The sequence below is a fragment of the Artemia franciscana genome, chromosome 21 (genome assembly GCF_032884065.1).
Source record: "Artemia franciscana chromosome 21, ASM3288406v1, whole genome shotgun sequence".
Lineage (NCBI taxonomy): Eukaryota > Metazoa > Arthropoda > Branchiopoda > Anostraca > Artemiidae > Artemia > Artemia franciscana.
This window is the reverse complement of record NC_088883.1, coordinates 11,926,756-11,944,889: the sequence shown is the minus strand read 5'-3', so window position 1 is coordinate 11,944,889 and position 18,134 is coordinate 11,926,756. Positions and strand designations below refer to the sequence as shown.

The window sequence follows — 18,134 nt, the reverse complement described above, 5'->3', positions numbered from 1 at the left end:
GAATGTTGAGCAAACTTATTTTCTAGCTTTGCCCACAATCACATACACCTGCCGGCAGCCGCTTAGTGGTACACCCGCCGGCTCCCGCTTAGTGGCAGTTGTTTGTTTATAATTTTAATGCAGTGCTCCTTTTCCATAAAATCTTTAGGGTGATTCAGTCAAAATCAGCTTTCAGGCTCTGAAGGATTGGCTTTATTTATATGTAACATAGCATGTAATGACATATTGCGTTTCTAACTTTAGCTCAAGGTGAAAAATTAACATCTAAATGAAAAGATGAAGCTGTCTTTGTTGTCACCTACAGATTGTGAACTCAATACCATATAATTAATCAAGATTACAAAAGTTGAGGGTAAATTAGAAGCTAATAATGTCTATTTTCATAGACAAAACCAAAATATCCACTTTTACATAGCTTTGACTCCAGTCGAAAATTTATCAGAACTAAATTTCATCGGTTAGCTTGAATTCTTGCATGCAGCTTAAACAGTTTTTTTCAATCTTCAATCTGTTTATTTTGTCTTTTCAGTTTTGATTAGTATCATGAATTTTGATAAAACTTTACGGCACTGAATATCAATCTAAGGAGAGCGGTACATTTATCACAGTCAGGCATAGAGACACACAATTCATACTTCTATTAAAATCATATCCTATGTTTCGAATGAAATATGCATGATATACAAGCAAATTTATTTGATCCTTTGAGAACCAAGAAACAGTGTTGCATGTCTTGTAACTTTTGTATATTCTCTTTGCAAAAAGATTAGTTTGCGAAATGTTGACTCATAAATCTTACCAGATTTTCTATTTTAATTTCTGTATTCAGTGTAGCGTGTTTTTAAAATAACAAAAGGGAATCATAAGAATAATCTTATCAATTTTTAAAGGTGTTTCAGCAACGATACACAATCTTTAGTAGACCCACAATTTAGGTTTAATAAATTAATTTTTTTTTTAATTTAACTTGATAATGCTATCATAGTCTATTGAGTGACACATCATTTTTATACAATTCTTAAAAAGGCTTATGCCAGCTTTTTCTTACTCAGACTATATGTCTTGTTTTTTTCCAATTAACCATGGCTTGATGGCAACCTGATTTTAATTTACAATTTTTGAATTAAAATCAAGTTGCCATCTAATCAAAAATGCCACTATTGATTCATTTCAATCCTCTTCCCTAAACTCTGAAAAATATTTTTTTGTATATTCACAAATGAAAATCGAAAACAGTTTTTTCATATACTTACGGTCGAAGAAAAGTAAATTTGCACCAAAATCATGAGCAATATCCTTTTTGTCAAGACCAAAATCCTACACAGCTTCAATTATAACATTTTCCTTGGTTCTTACTGTTGATCAGTTACATTTCATTTTTTTTCTGCAGATTTATGCGTTATATTCATTTAGCGGCTGCGAGGGATTATTTCTACTGAACCATTGAAAAACACATCGACTATTTTGCATTAAAAGATTTTTCTAAGCATACAATACAAATGACTGAGAAATTAAGCATATTTACTAAAAGTCGTCGATTAATATGGGCAACGTACATGACGTCCATTAAAAAAAACAAAAAAAAAACTATTTAGTCCATTATACTTTGAAGAAATTTTCAAGAGGAATGAGCATAGAAGATAAAATTTATGTTTTTATTAAGACCTGACTGGCTTAGGTTAAAACAGTCGATTCGCAGAATATTTATTTCTTGTCTTCTGAAACTTAAATTAGCCTCTTCCTACGCCTATCCTGCAATACTATCATACTGCAATACTGTCATACTAGTTTTCGCGCTCCAAAGTCTTCAAAGAACAATTTATCTGTAAATTTTTTTATGATTTTCCTGCATCCGTCAGCCATGTACTATTTACGTTAAAAGGTTTGCTTCAGTATGAACCAAAGGGTTTCTGGATGGAGTAGAAACAGGCCCTTCAGAATCATTTCGCTGATTTTCGGTACTTTAAATAGATCATTATGGAATTTTAACCAATGTCTGAATATGCTGCTTTGGCCAAGGCTTTTTATCATTAGCTGCAAAAAATAAGAATGTTCAAAAATAGACATTCATGGGAAAATGAGGGGTTGTAAAGTCAGCAATGGCCCAAATTAGGGAGTTAGGGACCTTCCTAACACCGAAAATGAGACCAGATTGGGATGGCATTTAAGTAACCAGGTTAGTAAACCAAAGAACAGTACCCGTCAGGATCTTCAGGTTAACATAAAAGAAACCATAATTCAACAATCCTTGAAAGTCCATGGAAAAATCTAAACACCATTGTACCAACTAACTTGTTTATTCAAGTAGTTGATAAAGACTGTCTTGTCACTGCTGTCCTAAAATTCTACCATACTGCATTCTTTTTACCATAGCTGAGACTCAAGCAGTCCTATATCTTTTACCATAGATGAAGGTTAGATTTTTTAGTATATTCAGGTGAGGTGGTTGTACGTCCGGGGTGGGAGGGAGGAACCCTATGGTTAAGATTTTGAAAAATTATATAATGAGGAGGCGTGTGGTTGTGTCAAAGAGTGAAGTGGGAGCCGTACTGCGTGTTAGTGAAGAATCTTTTATGTTTATGGGTCTCAACGTGAGTTTTGTCACAGAGCAGTGTACTTTAAGTTTAGTTATTTCCTTTTTTTTTAATTAAACCCGATTGAACCTTGAACCTAACCTAAACTGTTCAAGCTGCTCAAACTGTCCAATAGTGAGCAAGTCATGAAGCTACTGAAAAACCTAGGTTTGCTAGTCATGAAGCTACTGAAAAACCTAGGTTTGCTGGTACCTGTATAGCATACAGTTAATCTTTAAATTACCTTCCTAGTATCACAAAATGCAATAGTACGAGGTGTATTAAAAAAAATACGTGAAATTTTTGTCACCAAGGCATTGGTAACCGCTTTCTATGACTGTGAAGGAGTTTTACTTGTGGACTTTTAGAAGGTTGAGGGGATGTCTAGATTTCCCTAAAAATAGTGTAAAAGGAAGGAAGCATCACCTAAAGAAGCTATTTGACACTGAAGAAGGTTATATTGAAAAATGTATTGTAATTATGGAAGTTATTGTATGCAGAAAGATCCATTGTTATAGAAAAATAAAAAAACAATTACAAAATTCTGCTTATTTTTTTAATACCCTTACACTATCAGAAATGTGAACCACATTTATATGGAACTAGCTGAGTATTCCTGGAAAACGTCAAGTTTACTTAAAAAAGAGCTTATAATCCATACTTTAAAAAACAATACACAATAGGCACAGAGAACTAGCTGATTGTTCTAACACTGGAATCTTTAAATTAGATACCAGTTATCTTTAAATTAGACATCCAGAACTGCATTTTTTCCCACTATTTACTTCCTGCGTTCACAATTTGAAAACCCCAGGCCAAATATTCGGATTTTCCTTCACCGAGGCTTATAAACAGAATAACACTTAACATCAAAACAAAGTATAACAAACTTTAACAACAAAATTTTTAATTTTTGTCCATTAGGGTTTATAACACTTGAACACAACATTGCGTTTTATAGGTAAAAATTAAATACTTTTCTTAATTATCCAAGCAAATTAAAGAAATTTGCTACAAGAATGATGGTTATACTCCAATATTGTTTTCAAATAGGGGATATCCCCTTACCAAACTAATCCCCTTACCAAACTAGTGGGCAAAGTGAGTCTGCTTGAGAATTGTTCTTGATACAAGTTCACCTTCAAATACCAGCAAAAACTGCATTGAGTATGCTCAAGACTATCTTCTACCAATTGCAACATTTAAGAAGCATCTGACAAGTTATCAACCACTCAAAGTCTATTTAGCTACTCCAAAAATAAATGTTAGAATGGCATACTATTTCATTTTTAATTTCTCACAGTATTTTCTGTTGTTGTACACTCAAGCATTTTCTATTCTGTTGTTACTTCTAGTAAAAGGGCAGGAAACAATAACGCCTGGAAGCTTCTGGCATTCAACACAAAGCTCATAAAGAAAGCACTTAAGTGTGGATCAAAACGAATGAGGTTTCACTGTGCTTGTCCGAAATCCAACAAAAATATGACTCGAACCCCCCAAAAGTGGGGCAAAATTCTGACATCCAAGAATGAGGCTTCTCGTTTTCTCAAAATTTATTTACCTGTGTCCTTGCTCTTTTCTATGGGAACAAGTCCAGATTGACTATCCACTCTTAATTTACCACTTGGGAAATACTTATACAAGCCCTTTCTCCTCTCTATTTAACATATAGCTTTTTCACTAATATTTCTAGCAGTATTCCTAATTTTCTTCCCTAAGATATCATCAACAGAGAATGTAATGTATACAGTATTTATAAGTGTTTTACAAACAGAGATACTAAATAAAGAAAATAGCATTCATCAAAACATTTATAGAAAACTTCAGGCTATACACAGATTAATGATACTGTTTCAGGAAATGATTTTATAGCCCATAGCCACAAAGAAAAAAAAAATTATATTCAAAATAGCGACCACTAAATTTAAATAGGAGAAAAGCATACAAAAAGAGAAAACAAGAATTTAAAATATTTCTTGTATTTTTGAAAAAAACCATACTAGCAAAGAGCAGACTAATTTAACAAAAACAAATTTTGAACTAATTACCAAATGATACATCTGAAGCAGGTTCTTCAACAGCAGATATTTCTTGAACTGCATCAGCATAACATGAACTTGGAGTAAATTCATCTGTACAAAATTTATTTGAAATTGGATATAGACTTCAATCTACTCCCCAAGAGATAACATCAGCCATTGGCCATCTTTCAGAAGATGCTAGAAAAAAAGAAATGAGAATTATGAGGTCAGCCCATTGTGGCTGTTTCAACAAAACTGATGGGTAAAATTCTAGTTGATTGACTTCTTGCTGTCTCAGAAAGAGGTTAGGTTAGGAAAATGAAACTTCCAGGGATGGGTCTACAGGCTAAAGTATGTCCAGGAAGGTACTTTGAAGCACCTACCTCCACTCCTTCTCCTTCTAGAGAGCCCTGACCTTTGATGACCTTCAAAAATAAGTGTGTTATAAAAGTGAAACCTTGCAAAATAGATCTTCTGCTTGAATGAAGTACAACAAAATTGTTTTCAGCTTCACAACTTTGCTCAATCCCAATTTGTAAGGTTTTAAAGATATACAAATACACTTCCTAAATTTTGAAAAAAAAACATTGATATGGCTCAGAATTCAACTCAAATAACAGGAATTGCATTTTCACAACTAAAGGCAGAGAAAAAGTAACTGACAACTGAAAATTAAGGTAAAATGTTATTTTGTCAAAATTTCAATAGGTGTAGACTTGTCATGTAGGCAAATTCCAGAGGTCTCTAAAGGGAGAAGGAGTGGAGGTGGGTACTTTAAATACCTTCCTGGGATATACTTTAGCCTATAGACCTATCCCTGAAAGTTTCATTTTCCTAACCTAGCCCCTTTCTGAGATAGCAAGAAGTCACTTGACTAGAATTTTACCAAACTGATGCACTAATTTGTCATAGGTTTAGAATTCAGAGCCAAAGGGTTCTAGGCTTTTACCCCTAGGAACCCCCCCCCCTGTAGAAAATATATCCCTGCTGAAAGAAAATTATTTTTACAAATTTTCTTCCCACTGAGCAACATAAGGCTATAACCCCCTTTAGGATTATACATAACAGTTTTCTTCAAACAAATTTATCCACAAACAAGTGACATCAATGTAATGAGACAATAGAAAAATTCATCAAGAAATAATAACAATAGCCAATGTTTGACCTATACAGCAGTGACATAAGAAATATAATTAATAATTCTTTTTCTTGTTCTGGTTGGTATTAGTTTACAGTTAGCCCTAGTTAAAAGAAAACACTACAAAATTCTGAAAACAACATTACAACTAATAAAATGTTTACCTAACACGTTCCTAAAAGTATTTTACTTGACTCCAACTTTTTTTCCAAATACAGTGCACTCTTACATTATATATTTCAAGGGGTGTTGTTTGGGGGGGTTGCCCCCTATAATCAGGAGAAATTATTTTTACATATCCCATACTCCTTGACTATCCAGATATGGACCCCTCCCCAGTAAAAATGCTGGAGATTTACCTGAATGTTTTTCCAAGTTTCAAATGTGTAATATGTAGTAAGAGATGAAGAATGCATGAGTTGCACTATATATAATTGACCATTGGTGGAGAAGAAGAGGATCAACATTAAATTTTCAAACTAACAGACAAATGAGAAAGGTCTTACTGACAAATAGATGCCCATATAATCAGAACTTGATCCTCAAACCAAATATAATAAACATGCATTGTATTGAAAATGGTCTTTGTAAAATTTTAGCTATTTTTTGCTGTCTTGGAAAGACTTTAGGTTAGGAAGATCAAACTTGTAATGAATCCGTGACCAGAAACATACTTTGAGAAGGTATAAACATACTAGAGCCCTGACCTTTGATGACCTTCAAAAAAATGTGTGTTAAAAAAGTGAAACCTTGCAAAATAGATCTTCTGCTTGAATGAAGTACAACAAAATTTTCAGTTTCACAACTTTACTCAATCCCAATTTTAATGTTTTAAAGATATGCAAATACATTTCCTAAATTTTGAAAAAAAACAACATTGATATGGCCCAGAGCTTTACTCAAATAACGCACCTTTCTAACTGATAAAAAACCTTTGTTCTGTACATCACAGCCTAGCCTATTAGCCTTTGAAAGCTAGGCCTAGCTCTCTAGAAAACCTTAATATTTTATAAGCACAGACAAGATTATGCTATTTACAATCTTCTAAATCTGAAGTAATCTTCAATATAGCAGTACTTGTCTTCTCTCTGTAGCCTATATAATTTCGTAAGTTTTTTCAGTATTTTCCATCTGAAATTTCTGAACTGAATAGACAACTTCAATAACAAATTGAACTTAAATCCCACCCTTTTCCCAAGGGACTTGTTAGACTTCCTTAGAAATATTAATCATATTTACTCCACTATAAACATAGCTTATCTACAAAACCCATCTCAGGTAGTCACATGCACATGTTCGTCCCATTTTAAAAAATAAACGAGCCTGACGTCACTTATCCTCAATAATTGTTTTTTTTGGGGGGGGTAATTGCAAGCCCATGGACAGGTAATCCTGAGCGTTCGAGGGGCTAATCCGACTAACCTCTGACGTCATGCGCGTCTCATAAAACGCTTTAAAAGAACACGGGAAGAGGTTTGCAGTGTAGACCAACAAGAGATTGCATTTGTAAAATTTGAATGCTTGTCAAAACTTATTGGTAGGCTTATTTCAAGGTTTTTGTCAGTTCTGTGTTGCTTTGTTTGAACTGCTTCTAGGTTTTGTCTGCTGCAGGTCTGGCATAAAATGTTAAGCAGGGTAGACTACAGCCTAATAGGTCTACCAAAATGATTCCAACACAGTTAAATTAAATGATTTCTAAGTCCAAGTAGGCTAAACCTTAATCTAGAATCCTACCCGGACATGAGGCTAAAAGGTGCAAGTATAGAGCAGCCCATATTCCTCACATATAATAAAGTGAGTATGCTGACTGAAGCCTTATGGTATAGCCTAGATGTATCAGCAGTACACCTCATAAGGAAATGTGTTAAGAAAACAATTCTTGCTTCATAATGTGCACAATAATCCTAGTTAATATATTTTGCAGCAGGAGAACCTTTATCTTCACTTCTTTGTTTTTTTTTCTGCAAAATTCATGGATTTCTTTACACCTATATATTAACAGTAGCCTATACATACCCCATCCCCCAATATGCAAATATATACCCAGAATTGCTTTCTGAATCTAAACATAACCTTCATTTGCTTCACAAATGGACTTTACTCCTGCTCATATGATGTGCAAATTACCTTAAATTACCTTAAATCGCACTGGCCGGCGAATAAGGTTGGGTGAACATCCTGTAGATTCGCCGGTTGAGTGATGGAGGTGGAAGTGCGTTGTCTAGTTCTGTTGAGTAGATCCACTGGCCTCCCAGTGTAGTTTCCACTCCATCGCTGCCCAGTCTCGGTCAATTGCTTTTTTGAAGTTGTCAACAGTTTTGGACTGAACTGTTTCTTCACTAAGGGAATTCCACAGTGGAACAGCACGAGTTGAGAAGAAGTTGGAACGTTCTCTCCGTGAGCTTCTTTGTTGCTGGAGCTTCTTGGTGTGGCCCCGGGTGTGGCTAGAGAGCGACTTATTAAAAAGCCCTGGTGTGACACCATTCTCCAGCAGCTTGTGGGTCAGGATTGCATCTCCGCGTTTCCTCCTGTACGTCAGGGTTGGGAGCTTGAGTTTCTTGAGGCGTTCAGGGTACGAGAGGTTCTTACATTTGGTTGGTAGTTTTGTAGCCCTCCGCTGAATGCTCTCAAGGATCTTCTTGTCCACGACATAGTGGGGAACGGCAAGAGAGACTCCGTACTCAAGTTGCGGTCTGACCAGTCCTGTATATAGCTTCCTGATTGTCCTGGGAGATCTACTGGTGATATTACGTCTGATGAGACCAAGGGACCTGTTGCCATTTGCAGCTAGGTATTTGCTGTGACTATGGAATTTCATTTTGTCATCAACAATGACCCCAAGGTCTCTTTCTTCGGTGACAGTTTCCAAACTGGCTTTTGTATAAAGTGAATGTAACACTTAGGCAACCATAAATTACCTTAAATCACAGCTGAAGTGAAATAAGGACTTTTGATCCTGTTGAATCACTCCTTGTGATGACAGTTGCATACATGGTTGATTAGATTCTGGTGCATCCCAGTCAAATCTCCATGGTTTGTCACTCCACTCAGCATCCAGATGGCATTTGAATACATCTGTTGATTCAGCAGAAACAGTGCCTTCTCAGCAGAAGCAGAAACTTGATGCCTTTTTTATGCTCTTTATGAATATAATAGTTGCTTTTACCTTAAATTGAGATTTAAGCACTTTTTAGCTCTTAAAAATGACAAATCTTCAAAAAATTATGACAGTTCATATAACTGACTTAATAATAAAGCAAACATAACACTTGATTCCTATATAGGCTATAATCCAGTTCCAAAAATTTTAGGGAGGTATATAGACTAACAACAAGTTCTTTCACCTCTTTGATTTCTTCTTCAGAAAAAACTAGCCACTAGAAGCACTATTCTCCTGTAGTGCAATTATGTACATTATTGATATTGATTGTGGGAAGTGCAGGTACCTGAGCTACCTGTCCCCAGCAGATTAAGGGCACTAGGCCAGCCAGTACCAATACAGCTCTTTGTACTCATGCCTGCTCTTTTCTGCACAATCTAAAACTATAGATAAATCACATTCTTTTAAAATTGACTTCTTCAAGCTTTAATCTTTGCTAAACAATATTTCTCTTCTTTAAGATATCAATTGATGCATTAAATATCTTATGATCAATATCCCAGGACTGGTTAGAATTCAGGATAGCTGTATAAGTATTTGCTCTTAAAAATGATAAGATTAAGAGGATATATAATATAATATATATAAGATTAAGAGGATAGCTCTTAAAAATGACAAATTTTCAATTAAAGTACAAGTTATCCATCATTTCCAACAAAATAATACTACATTTTCTTTGCACTGTTTTCCACAAAATAATACTACATTTCATCAGTGCTAAAATTATTTATAATAAGGTTAGTTTAGGCTAGGTTAAAAAGTGCTTAAATTTGAATTTAAGGTAGAAGCAATTATTATATTTGTAAAGAGCATAAAAAAAGGCATCAAGTTGTATGTTCACTTTATATGAAAGCCAGTTATATGATTTGCTATAAATTTACCCAAATATTTAATCTGATTTATTTAGGAGTAGGGGTGAAGTTCATTTGTGATGTAAACAAAGGTTATATTTAGATTCAGACTACAATTCTTGGTAGCCTATTTAGTACATTAGGGGGCTATATGCTCTGTTACTATATAGGTTCTAAGAAACTCATGAGTTTATTAGAAAAACAAGGAAAGAAGTGAAGAAAAAGGTTCTCCTGCTACAATATATGTTAACTAAGATTATTTTGCATATTATGAGATAAGAATTGTTTTCTTAAAATATCCTCTTATGTTTTGGATTCCGCATGCTTCTATATTGGCCTTTTTATGCTCTTTTTGAATATAATTGTTGTTTTTGTCAGAAATTCAATTTCAAGCTTTTTTTTTGGACCCTTGAAAATGTAAACTTTTTAAACAGTCACGAAAAATTTTTTTTATTGCCTAGAGTTGCCTTTTTTGGGTATAAAAAAGGTGTAAAATATTGGTTTCAAACTTACTATCTCGTTTTAAATAATTTATTGAAGTTACATAATTCATGAACATTGATTTGTCACAATTGAGATGAATAAAAAATTTAGATCAATTCTATGGTGTTTCCTTCTTATTCTGTTAGGCCACTTAAAAATTCCTGTTTTGACTTAATGTTGAAAAATATCAAATCTGAGAGAAGAATCATGGTTGACAGAAAAATGGCAATTTTTTTTTTTTTGTCTACTTGGAGTATTAAACCTCTAGACCAACTGTTAGGACAATGGTCAGTTCTTTAATCAGCACAAAAACCACATACATCTGATCCAGATATGGTTTATGCATCACCTTGAAACTGTATCACTGCTTGTTTTCACAAGCTTTGAAATGTATTCTTAAAGTAATATTGTTAATATACAGGGTAATATTTATAATAACAGACTATTCAGATATCTAAGAAACAAACTTACCACTACAGTCAGAATTGCATCCTGAATCCATATTTAACATTCATTATTGTTGGAAATGAACTTTACCCTCATCCCTACATATACCAATTCAGAGCATCCATTTACACATTAGGGGGAGGCAATTCAAGCTAATTTCTGATGCAAATGAAAGTTAAATTTGGATTCAGGATACAATTCTGATTGTAGAGGTAAGTTTGAACTTTACTTCACCCTAATGTGGAAATATATACCCTGAAATTGTATATACAGGGGTGTGGGTAAAGTTTGTTTCTGATGCAATTACATGTTAAATTTAGATTCAGGATGCAATTTTGACAACAGAGGTAAGTATGTCTCTTGGCTATGTGAATAGTCTGTTAATATGACTTTTGTAATAAAATGTTTAAATAACTTATCCAGGAGGAATTTAATATACAATGCAATTTGCATTCTAGCTAAAACAAAATTTTCATTTCATAGAATTTTATAAAAAAAATCAAAAATTCAAAACTGAATAAATCTTATAAGATTGGTAACAAGGATAACAGATTATATTTATCTATTAAATTTACTTGTAAGCCAAGACTAAAGATATTAATTTACCAGAAATCTTAAATCAGTGAGAGGTGAAGCAAGCCCTTCCTATTAATTTGAATTAAAAGGTAGTCCAGTTTTAACTTATAAATTCTCAAAAACAATTGGGCAAATGATTTTTGATTATAATTTTATCCTTAAAAGACTGGACACTGGAAACCTGTGTGTAATTATAAGCAACTGGGTCCATTTGTAAATCCTTCTTACCAACATATAATAAAAGGGAACTTATCAATAATAAAACAAGAAGATCTTCAAAATATAATGAACAAAGGAGCTAAATTCTGTCTTTCCTGTCATTTGAATCCATCAAGTATTGTGGGTAGCTTAGAAAATGATTTTGATTTATTTATTGATGAGTGGTGCAAGAACAAGAACAAAAATAAAAAGAGTTTTCAAAATTGGAAGAATTTAATTATTAGTAGAATACATAATAAAATATATGCTATCATACAAAACCGTAACAGTGATTCATTATCTTATAATGCTAGTTTTTAACTGTGGATAAAGCTAATAACAATTTTGCCATAATTTGTCAGTAGCTGTATTGTGATGTTTTAACAAGGGAGTTATGCACAACCAATGTTTACAAAAGATGGATCTAAAGGATGACAACTTAATTGGAAGTACAGAGGTACTACTGTTTAAAAAATTCAGCAATAGAATTTAAGACAATGATAAAAAGTTCCCTTTCTTATATTGGACTGTATATTTTATAAAAATCCCCCTAAGCCATGGTTTATTGCTGGAGCAGCTAGATGTCCAACTCGAATTGCTGCTATTGACCTCTCTTTAATTTTAAGGGAAACTATAAATAAGTTTAAAACAAATTGTTCTGGTATTAAAAAAAATCCAAATTTAATCCATACTGGAGTGTTAATAATTCACTGCAGGTGGTAGACTCCTTCCTTCCTTCCTTATGCTTTGTTTAAAGGACTCCACTTGTCTCTTATGACCTCTTCTTCCTTTTGGTGAACAGGCCTCCAAAGATATTTTCATCACAAGGTGATGCTAATCTCCTAGGATTTTGACTCAAATCCCTTTTGGCTTTCTCTCTCCTTTTATGGTTGGTGTCTACATCTTGTTGAGAATGCACCTTAAAATGTAGTATATTTTGTTTTACCACATGCCTGTAGTACTACAAAATACCATCAGAGTACTATCCATATTAGTCCAAATGGAATGGATGGTGAAAATGTAGTAGAATCACAAGGTAACATTGATATCCTTCAGAAACTCCAAAATTTCTAAGAAAATCAGAGTTGTAGAACTCTTTGATAATGGATTCTTTAAGTGTAGTGCTGCTATAGTAGGTTCCAATCCTTGGTCTTTTATTTTATCTAAAAGCTTTCTTCTTTTTGGAAAAAGGTCCTGACAATCAAATAGAATATGTTGGAGGGATTCTTCCCACTGGTAGCAAAACCTAGACAATGGGCTTTGCAACTGGTTGGCTCTATATTTTTCTTTATCTAAATAAACTGACCCAGCTCGGATTCGAAAATATGTATTGCTGGCCAATCTAGATTGGAATGGGGAAGAAAGCTGTAGAGATAAATTGGTCCAAATATGATTGATTCTGCTCCTCATTATACCCCTTATAGTTTTTTGTTTAGACTCGGGATATTTGCTATCTGCTGCCTGTTGTGCAGTCTCATCTGCTGCTTCATTTCCTTTGATTCTACAGTGACTGGGTACATGCTAGAATTTAAATTCTATTCCTTGTCTGGAAAGTTGTAGAAGGGAATTCCTAATTGCTGATAAATCACAGTCAGGAGCTTCCCAATTTATTTTTGAGACCAGCTGGAGTGCAGACTTCATTTCATTGCTTGCCTCTGAACATTTTTGATGAGCCTAACATCTTGCTGGTAAGAAGGACCAGCTAGGCACATGTCAAAATCTAGATGTGGTCTAACAAGAGCCTTAAAAAGTTTTATAAATATTGTTGCCTCTTGGCTACTGATAGTCCTTTTTAATAGGCCAAGGATGGAGTCTGCTTGGGAGACAACATGCTGGATATTGCTGTGTAACCTCAACCCCTCATCAATGATCACACTGAGGTCCCTTTCTTCTTCTCTTTTTATTAGATGATCACTCAAATTAGTGACTGGTCTTAAAATTGATTAGGTAGCCATTGGGTTATTAGGTCCAAGGGTGTAGCCTGTCTAGATTGTCTTGGGTTTTATGTAGGTTAGCAATGCCAAAAAAATTGGCATCTTGATTTGACAAACGCGTATCGCTATCCACATGATTGGAAATATTGTTGATATTCACCAGGAAAAGGGTTTGGCCTGATACACTTCCCTGCAGTACCCCACTCATTACCATGGTCTCATCAGACTAGATGGGCTGGCCACCTTTCGCAAATAAATGGACTTTCTGCTTGCGGTTAGTGAGGAAATTCATCAGCCAGTCTGTCAGGGATGACTTGATACTAGCAGCAGATGATTTTGAGTGCAGTTGATTATGGGGCACTTTGTCAAAGACCTTAGCAAAGTCTTGCAGCAGTAGGTAAACTGAATGTTCTTGGTCAATCAGGTTTGTAATTATTTCTTATCATTCCAACAAGTTTGTTGTGATTGATTTTCCTGACTGGAATCCATGCTGCTTGGGTTAAATGATCTTGTTTGTGGCTAAATGTTTGAGCAATGAATCATTGACTATGTGTTCAAGCATCTTAACCATAATTGAGGTTAGGCTGATAGGTTAATAATTCTGAGGCTTGGTGCAGTCACCTTTTTTGAATACCAGAGTTATGTTGGCTACTTTGAGTCTATTGGGAGCTCTCTAGGGATAAGTGTTGTCTGGAAGATTCATCTGCTATCATTTCTACAATTTCTTTTAGTAGGCTGGGATGTATATTATCTGATCATGGTGACTTGCTAGCATTAAAATTTTGTAAACATTTAAGTGGTTCTTTTCATTGAGGCTTTTATATTATATTTCGTGGGGAAGGTAAATGGCCATCAGGCTCAGTGGTGAAAACTGAGACAAATTGCTGGTTCAGTAAATTAGCAAGTTTATTAGTCTCTGTAACTTTTCCATCTTGCTTAGTTATCAGTTCTTTAATGCATTGCCTGTTGTGGTCTTGGCTAGAGATGTACTGCCAAAACTTTTTTGGATTAGTCTTGGCTTCATCAGCAAGTTTACATTCAATTTTCATAAGAAATTTCAACTTTCAAAGTTCTTAAAACTTAAAGTTATTAAGTTTGTTTTGGCTATTGCATTATTTCTCAGTAATAAGGCAATTGGTGCTGTTTATACTTCTTTCAATATCTGCTTTTACTGTTGATTTTCCTCTTAATGTCTCTTGTGACTACTGGAAGTGTTTTTGGTCTGGGGACAAGTTTACTTGAAGTGTACTGATTTGTTTTATTTATAAGTAATCCTTTGAAGTGTTGTCATTACTGTTCTAGAGAGCCAGATAAGACGTCACACCATACGACGCTGCCAAGATCCATTCAGATCTTCTCATAATTAATGAAGTTCTTCTTGATGTAGCGATTTGCTGTTCTGATATCTATGGCAACATGGTCACTTCCCAATTAGGGGTATGTATGAAGTGGACAGAAGAGCTTCTATTCTGTGGAGAAATACCAAGTCGAAAAGGCTTGGATGCTGACCTAAAACGTATTGGCTGGTTGACAATTGGGCGGAGAAGGACATCATGAACAGTGTCAATGATTAGGCTCTTAGGACCAGAAGAGACATAGGGAAACTGGTCTTTCCCGGGTATTTTAGGCAGGGTGAAGTCACATGCAATTAATAGGTTTCCATGGTGGGTGTCTGTAATCTTGCAGATAAGCTCTGCTAGTATCCTATCTGTTTCCTCTGGTGATGGCACTTCTGTATGCTAAATTGACTTCTGTATGCATAGCCAATTACAGATGGGTGGCTTTTATTCTCAGTTACTGAAATATTGAAGAAAATGGTTTCAGTATAGGGGCATTCCGATGGAGTAGCTAATTAGGGTGACTGTGTAAGAGGTTTTGACCAGTGCCAATGTTTCCTGGCGGCAATAATTGGATGACAAGTTGGACGCTGTATGATAGCGTTGCAAATTGACATGCGAATCTAGAAGCTGGTTTCTTGAATTCTTGGGACACAACTCAGTAAAAAGTATTAGATTATAATCATTTGCATATATGAAAGATTTCAGCCCGTTACTTTTGTTTGGTAGTTAGTCAACGTTTGCCATAAGATCAGAGAAATATTGATTTACTTGCTGCTTTCTTTGGTTGAGTACTTCTTTATGGCAATGATTCATGTTGAGGACTGGTTTGTGTTTTGAATATATTCTTTTACAAGCTATCTGCTCTGCTTGGTTCTGAGACACTGTTGTCACTAAGAAACAGAAATCATTTTCTGTATGAGGGGACTGTCTCCTCCTTAACTCCTTACTCTTTACTCTGAAGTTTGACTTTTTGTCCAAATTCTTCAAGGATTTTTCAAGAATGCTCACTTCCTCCCTATTTACGCTATATACATAGCATTGTTCCATATTTGGAACTCCTGCTAAAATTAAGCCTAAGCCTATAGAAATTACATCTTTGAACACTAGAGCCAATGAAAAAGAGACTCGCGACTCAAAATTAAGGAACATTGCTTTTTGTCAAAATTTAGGTCAGTGTTGACCTGCCATCTATGCAATCGTCTTAGCCCTAGTAATAAGGAAAGGGTAGCCTAGAAATGATATCTTGATATCCCTTCCCAGGATATTTCAACCCTTGGATTTATTCCTGAAAGTTTTATTCACCTAACTGAGCTACTTTCCAAGATGCTCCCAGTACTTAGACAGTGCCAGACAAATATTTTAATTAAAATGCACCTTTCATAAACATAGCCTATATGTTCCAAATCTTGGATATGATGTAGGTAGCTTTAGATAGTCAGAATTGGCTGATGATTGGAACCAGGCTAGTGAAGATTGCCTGACTACAAGGATTTTTTTTTTACATTTAAACTTAAATAAAAGTTACATTTACATCCTAACCAACTGAAATGCAATTATTCTGCTTTGCAATACTTGCCTTAGATTGAATGTATCGATGATAGAGTCTTTCTATGATTGTGACACTTTGTTCTGACTTTAAGATAAAAATCCAAGATTAGGCAGCATTTTCAAAATTAAGACTCAAGCTTAAAGTTCATGATTAGGCTAATCACATACTTGGAAATGAGGCCAGATATAATCCTAGGCTAGGCTATATACATAACCTGACTCATTTTGCTGGTTTGCATTATTTTACTCATTTCTTGCCAATTTTTGATTTGTCGGGCTAAATAAAGCCAATAAAAAAACAACAATAAAACCAGATAAGTTTTGAATAAAAACATTGTGCTATATCTGATCAAATTAGGGAGAACTGGTGTCTAGAGTGCATTTGCAGGGATACCAACTTGTACATTTAGAATTAGCTTTAAAAAGAACATCAAGTGGTATTTCCATCTTCTGGCTAGCCTACTGATCTTGTTGAAACATTAAGTAAACTTGTCCTACTTTGTTTTTGAGTAGGTTGGGTATCATTATATGCATACAATGAAGTATGTAAGCATAATGCCTGTAAAAAATATGTCAGCTTAATTATCAGTGTACAATATTGCTCAGACATGTTATTTTTCTAAGCCTCCTTGAGTACTGGAAGATTATTTTTGGTCAAACTATGAGCATCAGCAGGATCTAAAATACAATATTATGAAAAAGGTGAAGATAGTTCCTCTTAAAATAAAGCCTCCTTTAAACATATATGATGGCTGTCAAACTTCCAACACACATTAAATTTGGCAAAATTATAGATGGATGAACATTTTCACTATCTTAGAAAGCAGACCAGTTCAGGAGCATCAACTCAGAAAAATATGGCAGAAGGAATATATTTTCCAAAAACTAGAGAGGGGGAATTTCTTTTCAGTGAAAATGCCAACAATCTTGGGGGAAGGGTGTTAATTGCCCTTCTGTCCCCTCTAGTTGGTACCCAAGTTACGTAAAGATAATGAAACTCTCAGGAATTGATTTAGACCCTAAACTAAAACCAGAGAGGTGTTTTGAAATTTGTACCTCCATTCCTTCTCCATGAAAAATGTATTAACCTTTGATGATGTTGCACAAATTTAGTATTACAAGAATGAACCATTCTGGATCACATCTAAAGTCTAAATAAGGCTCAAGGAAATTATTTTAGCCTTATGCTATTGCCAAATCCTGGTTTATAAACTTTTAAAGAATATGTAAAAATACCTCTCACATTTGAAAAAAAAATATTATGGCTTAAAATTCTATACCAGTCATAGAAAATATGTTTCGAAAAAGATTGAATGAAAGACAGGGATAACAACGTCTTATTTGTGGGCAAAATACCCTACTAATGGAACATAACATTTAGAAAATTTTATTTGCTTGATTTTTAGAGTCATATTCAAATTAACTAATTATAGTTTATTGATTTTATGATTTTTTTTTTTTTTAATTGACATTGTCAACCAGCCATTGATGAGAAATAAGTTAAAAAAAAAAGAAAAAAACAAAACAAAGCAGACCAAAAAATTAGCTAACTTTTGGATATAGCCAAAACTTATGCTGCTAAAAGATTTAACTTGGTACAGGACATAAACTCCAGAGTTTGCTAAGATAGATAGACTCAAAGCAAAGTTAAGGAAAGAATATCTTTGGAGCAGTTAACATAGTAAAGCTACATCTTCTGAATAATTTTCCAAGCCTCATAACCATGCAAGTCCTGTGTAACACACGTCATAAATTCTGTGTAATCTCACAAAATCTCAATTTTCAAAGAGCTTGAAAACAACTTATTGGGGAATAATTTGGTTTTTGGATTTATTCCTGAATGTTTCACAAGCTGCTTTCTAAGA

General features: G+C 34.4%; 2 protein-coding genes and 1 long non-coding RNA gene across 5 annotated transcripts in view; 1 reads left to right on the top strand and 2 right to left on the bottom strand.

Annotated features, from left to right (window-relative positions):
• The window catches only part of LOC136040781 (uncharacterized), a 30,823-nt gene extending 23,763 nt beyond the window's left edge, over positions 1 to 7,060 (bottom strand). The window contains exons 1-2 of one of the 2 annotated variants that reach the window (XR_010620882.1): positions 6,972 to 7,060; positions 4,622 to 4,792 (exon numbers count right to left, since the gene is read on the bottom strand). This is a non-coding gene — a long non-coding RNA (uncharacterized LOC136040781). Of the gene's footprint in view, positions 1 to 4,536; positions 4,793 to 6,971 lie in introns of those variants that run through there. The other variant, XR_010620881.1, reaches the window with a different exon arrangement.
• LOC136040686 (protein pelota-like) overlaps positions 1 to 10,728 on the bottom strand; it is a 44,978-nt gene extending 34,250 nt beyond the window's left edge. The window contains exons 1-2 of the mRNA XM_065724984.1: positions 10,698 to 10,728; positions 8,651 to 8,831 (exon numbers count right to left, since the gene is read on the bottom strand). Of these exons, the coding sequence (XP_065581056.1) occupies positions 8,651 to 8,831; positions 10,698 to 10,728 (212 nt within the window). The remainder of the gene's footprint in view (positions 1 to 8,650; positions 8,832 to 10,697) is intronic.
• The window catches only part of LOC136040779 (uncharacterized), a 63,311-nt gene continuing 52,341 nt past the window's right edge, over positions 7,165 to 18,134 (top strand). For both annotated transcript variants that reach the window (XM_065725104.1, XM_065725103.1), the window contains exon 1: positions 7,165 to 7,269. The gene's annotated coding sequence lies outside the window, so the exon portion shown is untranslated. The remainder of the gene's footprint in view (positions 7,270 to 18,134) is intronic.